Source organism: Ostrinia nubilalis, chromosome 15, assembly GCF_963855985.1.
Source record: "Ostrinia nubilalis chromosome 15, ilOstNubi1.1, whole genome shotgun sequence".
Classification (NCBI taxonomy): Eukaryota; Metazoa; Arthropoda; class Insecta; order Lepidoptera; family Crambidae; genus Ostrinia; species Ostrinia nubilalis.
In genome coordinates, this window is record NC_087102.1 from 13,289,115 (window position 1) to 13,297,797 (window position 8,683).

At 36.6% G+C, this 8,683-nt stretch overlaps 1 protein-coding gene across 1 annotated transcript; it reads left to right on the forward strand.

Moving 5' to 3' along the window:
* Positions 1-133: 133 nt before the first annotated feature.
* Positions 134-8,094, forward strand: LOC135079018 (glutathione S-transferase 2). Its single transcript, XM_063973646.1, has 5 exons — positions 134-250; positions 1,826-1,968; positions 5,174-5,341; positions 6,769-6,911; positions 7,372-8,094. The coding sequence occupies exons 2-5, from the start codon at positions 1,830-1,832 to the stop codon at positions 7,540-7,542; spliced, it is 621 nt and encodes a 206-aa protein (XP_063829716.1). The 5' UTR covers positions 134-250; positions 1,826-1,829; the 3' UTR covers positions 7,543-8,094.
* Positions 8,095-8,683: the final 589 nt, after the last annotated feature.

The window sequence follows — 8,683 nt, forward strand, 5'->3', positions numbered from 1 at the left end:
ATGCCTCAAGAGGTGGATTTGTGAGTGCTATATGTAGGTATCTATTAAGCATGCCAATAGTGCTATCAACGCTTTTAGCACATTACGGACCACAGTCAACCACTGACTGCGCTTCATTCGCTCAATCAAATCCAATTCACTCACTGGCCGCTCACCTCACGCACATCACATAAACTTCATTCATTCATTAAAGAATTTTGCGATCCAAGGTGAAGACGCACGGCACGGAAAATTTAAATAAAAAACTTTGGTATGTACCTGCTAATCTTCTATAGTTTATTTAATAAATTTTCATAATTTGCACTGCTGGACATTAATTTAATTCGACGATTTTACTTACAAGCACATAATAAGTAAGTACAGAACAGACTAGGTATATCCATGCGGAATGCACATCGCATTTTATTTTTGTTTTGAAATAGTATTAATCTTTTAAAATATTTACGATTGTAGTTAATATTAAATTCGTCAGGTTTGGATTTAGGATGCTCAGGCAGGCTCACCTTGTCTCATTGCACTTGCAGTCTTGCAGTCGTCAACGAACAGGGTAAAAAACCTGTTCTTGTCGGTAACCGGTAACATTATTATTTTAACTTTATTTATTAATCTAACTATTTTAGTAATTACATATTGTAAATTAAAATTTAGGGCTTCATAAATAACTTAATTATTACGTATCTGTCGTGATAATCGAATACTGAAAAGACTACCTACCTACTGAGACTTTTTTTTACTAATTAACCGGCAAACTGCACTGGTAGGGTCAAAACTTGAATTATTATGGACAGGGCCACGACAGGGCCGTCTTTAACCTAATAGGGGCCCGGGGAATTTTAGGACCATTGGGCCCTTTTCCTCTATTGTGTCTGTTTGTATTATTAAGTGTTTATTGCAAAATTATATTTTATAATATTATGGTAGGTCCGTAATATAAATTTAGAATAACTTGAAAAAATTCGAACTGCCTACCTAAGGCAGGACTCGAATCCACGACCTTCCGCTTGCTTTCAAGTTGTTTACCTATTTAAAACCCTTTAGCTTGAGAAGCGACTATTCGCTAAGAAATTTTAATAACGATTTTAAACATTGTTACCAAATTCGATTATAGTTTATCGTAAAGATTTGACAATACGGCGCGAAACATAAATATTAATGTCGACATTACTCGATCCCCAGCGATTTAAAAAAAGTAGGTATGACTGTCTTAATGGTCTTAATCATAACTACTTACACTGCCAATGATTATTACTTCGAAGCTGAGACGTGGTCCTTACCATGGTCCTCATCGTGTTGCAGAGAGTGTCTACTAGAGACTATACATTTTCGTTGCAAAGTCGCCCCTATCGCAACTACGTAAGATACCACAGTGTTTACGTTGACGTGCTGTCGACTGAATATTGCTACGTGATAGAATCAATCCTGAGCACGAACAACTCTCCTAATCGTATTTCATACGACCGTATAGTACCGCAGAGTGGACGGTGTTCTGGTTTTCATACTTTATTCTATCTAACAACTCTCGATTTAGATGAGATTGATAATGGCAAGATTGGCAAGCCCATTATCGAAATATAAACGTACTTAATCAAAACAATAATACCTCGAATGACTCAATTACATTTTAATCTAGGAACAAAGAAAATATTTTTAGTTAAACAACTTGAAAAAATCGAACTGCCTAAGGCGGGACTCGAACCCACGACTTGCCGAGCGACTGCTCTGCTCTTCCCGCCTTAGACAGTTCGATTTTTTCAAGTTGTTTAATTAAATTTTTGTTTGAGAAGCGACTTTTTCTAATTCGCTAAGAAATTACTTTCGTTTTTAGAACCATGTCGTGGAACAAGGTCTCGTTCACATACTTCAATTCGAAGGCGCTGGGAGAGAGCGGTCGCCTCCTCCTCGCATATGGAGGGCAGGAGTTCGAAGACAAGAGATTCACCTCAGAAACATGGCCCGAGATCAAACCAAGTGAGTAAATTTTATTTTGCTTTATCACTTTCTACCAACCGTTTATCATGGATGGAAATTATTCAAAGTCAAAAGTCAAAGTCAAAATTTCTTTATTTGTTTAGACTAATAAATAGTTCTTACAAATCGTCATAGAATAAAATATGCTCTTAAGGAGCCTCTACATGTCTCATAATCTTTTTACCCTACCAGCGCTTCGAGACCAACATTTGGCAAGTGCTGAGAAGAAGCGCCGCAACAAACTCAGTCACCACTGTCTGCCGGTTAATATAAATAAATAGAAATAGTAGTAGTAGGTACATTCGATTCAGGAGCAGTTCACTGAATTTACCATGCATATTGGAGGAGGAGGCTGTTCAGCAGTGGACCTCCTATTGCTAAAATGATGATGATATCACATTATTCGGCATTTGGATCACGGCCAGGTCTTGAATAATCGTACCTTGCTTGAACACCAGGTAGTTAAATCCATATCAGGTAATACCTACTATTGAACAGATACGAAAAATCGCTACGCCCAAGATCCAAAAATTCTGGAATCTTTTAAAGGACTGCTTTGATTCGTCATGATGCCCAAACTAAATTAAATCTTATTATCGTCAATCATGTAGATAAGATTTTAACAAGGGTTATTAGGATTTCATAATTATTTTACAAGATTGTGAAAATTAAATTTGTTGACAGAAGTAACTATCTAGTTAAATCCTATTTATCAAATATATTTGGTTGCTAGGCGCGTTTTATCTTATCTTTTCTGCCATGCCATGAAGCATTTCGGATAAATATTTGCTTAGGATTTTTTCTCTACTACTAAGTACTAGTTACATAGTACTATCATTCGAATAGATAATGATTGCATGATATTTCATAAATTACCAATCATAAATGGAGGCCTTATTGGAAAAGTAAAGTGGGCACTGTTTGTTGTATAATAGTCCTTGATACTTGCACAAGTAGCTGATAGTTCTTGTTACCACTTACAATCGTTCTTTGCTTGTTATATCAGTTAAATCTTGAAGTTCATAAACATAATTATTTGAATAGATCATCATTGTATTGACCAAGAGCAAGCTTTTAGCAAATACTTATTTAAACACATCTTCTTAGATTAAGCTTAGTTTGGATATGCGTTGATGAGGGGACAAACGTAACTTATATGGCCCCTAGGTCTGTCCATAAACAAAAGAAGAAGAGTGGAAGCTATCTATAGAGGTGTTGGTTGCAAGTTTCATTTTATTGTGAAATAATGTCTAAGAAGGTGACGTAAGTAACATAAGAAAAACAACAGCTCCCCTGAGCTCCCCTAGACAAAACGCACTTTTTGATCGAATCGAAAATCGAATCCGTCAAAACTTCATACAAAAAAGGGGCTTTTCGACCACTTTTCGACTGGTTTGCGATTATAATTTGCACTTTGTCTAGACCCACAGGTAAGTAATCATCATGACATAATGACATAGCATAATTTTGATATTCTCCAGATTTAGAGAATAGTACTTCACCCTTCCACGTAGTTTTATTGGGTAAGTACTACATAAGTAGATAAGATAACATTTCATTTGATATTTTTATATCAGACAGATAAGGCTGCAGCCCTGTGGGGTAAGTAGGTACCTAGTTATCGTTTATTATGTGGTAATACATATACCTACCTACTACATAGTATATTTTTGATGATAAACATTTATCTTATTGAAGGCTCGCCACACTTATTGTCGCTAGTGTCTTATCTTTAAAATGATATAAGTCTAAAAAATAATAGTTAACATTATTTGATTAGAAGCGACGACCTCTTATCTAAAAAAAGATTGTTCAAACGATATTCTGAATGTATCTTTTTTAAATTTTCAATTTTCTGTAATATAAATTTTGATAGAAAACTATAAAAGGATTCGAGACTTAAGAATCGTTATGTTAGTGCGATCAACTGGCCCACTTTACAAGCTACAAAGCAAACATTTACCTTACAATCGGTTCTCACGACAATATTGTTCGCAAAACACCGACTGGCCTTCACACATTGGACGACAACATGACTCGTTTCACAAAACCTTGATACAGACAATCATTAAATTCAAAAGCAGTCATTGAATTGAAATAGTAGGCAACCTATGTACCAGTGACGTAGCGTGCCTTAGACGGGCCCTGTATCAAAATTTGTTGGGGCCCTTGCATATAAAAAAGATCATTGCAAACAGAATAAAGGGTCATTGTCCGGGGGGCCCGTATCATTAATATGGGCGGTAGCTACGCCCCTGTTATGTAGGTACCTAGGATTAGATAACAACAAACAAACAATAAACAACTTATAAAATGCAATCAGATGTTGGCGTTTACCTATATTTTGCGTAAAACCATGACTGTGTATTTATATTATTTATCTATACTTATATTACACACCCGCATAAAGGCTACCCCACTGAGTCGATAGAGTAGTTAACCCTAATCGATGAGCTCAAAAAGCGTATCTCATATAGACGTCTGTAGCTGTACTTACTTTGTAAGCCCAACTTTTACTTTACGAATAAGCATTGATAATCCATAGTCCATAGCCTGAAATTGCCGCCTACTGAAAAAATGACGTGTCACAAAAAAACTATTTATTTAGTTTTCGTAACCTTGGTAGCAACGATGACTAGTTTAATCTACAGAACCAAAATAATACACTAAACTTGGACTCTTATTCCCAGCTGTTAAAATTGGTTATCGTATGACCGTTTGTTCTATCAAATCTATAAGTGGTTGTTTGTTATAGTTACTCGCATGTTATCATCAAGGTCGTGGTATTGTTAGATCTTTCCAGGCTCGTTCGATTGGATTAATGGTTACATGGATATTGGAACTCGTGTTAAGTGCGTGTAAATAAGCAAACACAATATGTCGTAATAATTATGCATAATATTATGAAAGTATAATAAATTACACTACGCTAAGAAATGCTTTTCTTAATTTATTTTCTTTGAGGCATAGTCATTTTATTTTAATTTTTAATTAGTAAAAAATAAACCTAGTAAGATGTTTTACATGTATTGTAATCATATCATATTTTATCATAAATTTTTTAGTTCGAAATAAAATATCGTAACTTTCTGACGTAAAAGTGCCAGTAGCACTGTCCGCAGGATCCTGTGGACGATGAGAAACTTCTTGCTGCACAATAATCCGTGCGTCGAAGATTTTTTTTAAAGTCCATTGTTATTTCCAGCGACTCCATTCGGCCAGGTGCCAGTGCTGGAGATCGATGGCAAGAAATACGCCCAGAGTTTGGCTATCGCACGCTACCTCGGCCGCAAGTATGGGCTGGCCGGCGCGACTCCAGAGGAGGACCTCGAAATCGACATGTACAACGATTTCGTGAACGACATCCGTGCGAGTGAGTACAAAAATAGGTACACTTGAAAATTTCGACAAGCTTACCCAATGTCAAATCCCGGCAAGCAAAGGGCCCTGGAATCGGCTTTGTATTAACAAGTTTTTTGGACAAAAGCATCTCCCATGCCTCTGGGCAGCTTTTGTCAGCTATCTATTGCAAAACATCTCACATCTCATACTATCCTTGCCCATATTTGCCAATGTTGTTGAATATGTTACGGTTAATGTGATAAATTGAAAATTATTAATAATAACCGGTTATTATGAATAATTACCGACGGTCGCGGTAAAAGTGATAAATTAATCAAATTTAACAGTGATTATTTAATAATTCAACCTTAGTACTAACAAATTTCATAAAAGAGAACAACATCTTGTGTACGTGCTCGTGTACAGCCAAACTTTTGAACGTTTTGATATCATATATTAATATAATTTGGCATAATGAGTTTGGTATGTTTCTTGCATAATATTACTTTTCCATGATGCCCATAACATAATGTTTTGATTTAAAGTGAAAAATAGGTTAAGGTGCGGCGGGGGTGGCCCTTGGGCCACCCCTAAGCCGCCTATTTAGTTTTATACACACATAAATGACCTCATATTAATCACATTTATCAAATCATGCGGTGATTATTCATAATAACCGGCGATTATTCATAATTTTCACATTTATCACTTTGACCGTAACAAATATAAATAAAAAAAATAACATACACTCGGCATCAAATAAATCGCACCTCCCGCGACAAGCACTTAATCAAACGTATGCATCCCCACTTCCCACCAACATTGGTACTATTTGAAAGCATAGTTTTAAACTTCATTTCATTAAAGGAAAGGTTTTTACCCCAAAAATGTGTCTTTACAAGGATCCAGAGTCACTTCTTCAAAAAATAGGTAGTTACGCTATAGCCATTTTTTATGACTATAAAACTGTTAAGTTGGGATAAATCGCTATCCATCTGTTAAAGAGGACACGCGAGATCTTTATTTGGTTTTATAACCATAAAAATTGGTCTAATTGATCCCAGAGGTGAGCCTAAAGTGAGGTCTATTTTCAAGTCACATTTATGGTATATGTTAATCATTTATTTAGAAATGAAATGTATTTCTTTAAGGATATTTATTGGGCTTTCAAATAACACCAATATTGTTGGGGTACCATGATTGTGTCAGAAGAAAATCTTTAAAGTTCGCGTCGCGGAAGGTGCGGTTTATTTGATGTTGAGTGTATTATACGCCTACAACCCAATAAGTAAAAATTATAGACAAATCGATATATGTACTATGATGACCCACGTATCGTAATTTTTGCATGACTTTGACGTGACGTCATCATACCCGTACTTATGTAGGCTGCCTGCTATAAAACTCATAAAAGCATCATAAACAAATCAATATAAAGGGTTCATTTGTGGTTTGCAGAGGCTGCCAGCGTACAGTACGAGAGCGACGAAGTGGTAAAAGAAAAGAAGTACGAGGACTTCTCTAAGAATGTGTACCCGGTTATGCTCAGCAAGCTCAACGAAATCGTCGGGCAGAACAACGGACATATCGCTGTTGGAAAGGTACCTACAACTATAATACCTTTCTCACCGCGACGATAGCTATTGTGTAGGGCCAAAAGGGCAAAGTTTTCTACTGACTAAATACTTTTTTAACCCGTATCAAAATTTGTTGGGGGGCCCAAACGTTAAAGCCCTTGTCTTTTTCATCTAAAAAAGGTCGTTAATCCGGCCCTGGCGGGCCCCTGTAGCTCGGGTCCCTGTAACCCAGAGACTCGTATCATTGATACGACGGTAGCTACGCCACTGTCTCAAAAGAGGGATCCCCTTGCTATTCATAAATCTCTTGTTTTATTTTTGGCATTTACTTGAATTCGGGAACCAAAATACATACGCGACTGACTGACGTCAGCGTCGTAGGAGCATAATCTGTGGTAGGAGGTTGACAGCTTATAAAAAAGTATTCAATTGACTAGTGATGTCAACTACCATATCAAACATCGAGTAATCATTCTTATTCCAGCTGACGTGGGCAGACTTCGTATTCGCGGGTATGTACGACTACCTCAAGATGATGCTGCGGATCCCCGACCTCGACACCAAGTACCCTAACCTCAAGAAGGTCGTCGATAACGTGTACTCGCTGCCTCAACTGAAGGCATACCTGGCTGCCGCACCCAAATGCGATGTCTAAGTCACAGGCTTAAGGATTAGAATCGTGTTCACGGTCCTAGCGTAAACTTATATGACTACAGCATAGTTCTTGGCAGTTTGGAACTCAAGGAGCAAGATTCGCTAGTGACTGAATAATTTAGTCGAAGTCGAACAGTCTAAATTATATGAGAAATAATCTGCCTTCTAATAAAAGCGCTCTATTTGGTGCTAATTGCTAACGCCTTTTTTTGTTAATTTTACTCTGTAGCGCAGTTACATAGATACTCAACGTAAATGAGTTATTTGGGTACATTTCACGTATTTCTTTAAGGTACGCTCGAGAATTCTTATAAGATAAATGTTTTTCAGTATTTCATTTAAGAAACTGTATTACTATATTTTATTTTTGCATGTATTACTGTCCAGCACAAACGTGTATAACGCTTTTGTGTGTATTTTATCACTTAAGGTTATTATAAACAGTGTATTACAAAGTATTTCTACAGCATTTATAATACATAAGAATATTTTCTGATGTACCCAGTGCAATGTTTGAAGTGCCTACCTATTTTAATAAAATATTATAATTACATTTCTAGCTTTTTAATTATATTATTTTAGTTATACCCCAACTGACCAATAATTAATATTATGGATCGTCTTGTCTTCGCGCAGCTTTATTACAGGTCGTGTAGCAAGATTTTTACCTGTGTATACGCTTGCCACACTGCTGACTTCTAACATAATTTGAACTTGAAGTGTAATAAGTTTTGTGTGTTACACGACTTAAAATCAACGCACTCCTCTCCGCGCTTTGGTAGAAGGCCCTAAAAAATAAATATTCCTTCAAGATTTAAAAGAATTCCGTCTCCGCACCGCTCCGCCTTGGTGGAAACCGGGCCTAAGGCTGATAGGCTATCCCTTTTGCCTATGATATTTTGATACTATGAACTGAAGTACAATGATTCTCATCGACAAAATATCGATAATTTGCCAGGACTATCATAGTTTACACAAATGACATTACCTCGTCCCCCGCAGGAAATGGCAGATTTTTTGCATAGAAATAAACGCACGCTACACCTGTCGTTAATACCTCTATGTGTGGGTTCCTACCGACGAAGAATTTCAACGATTGAACTATTCAATTGAAGTACATAAGCCCAGCTGTACATCACTAT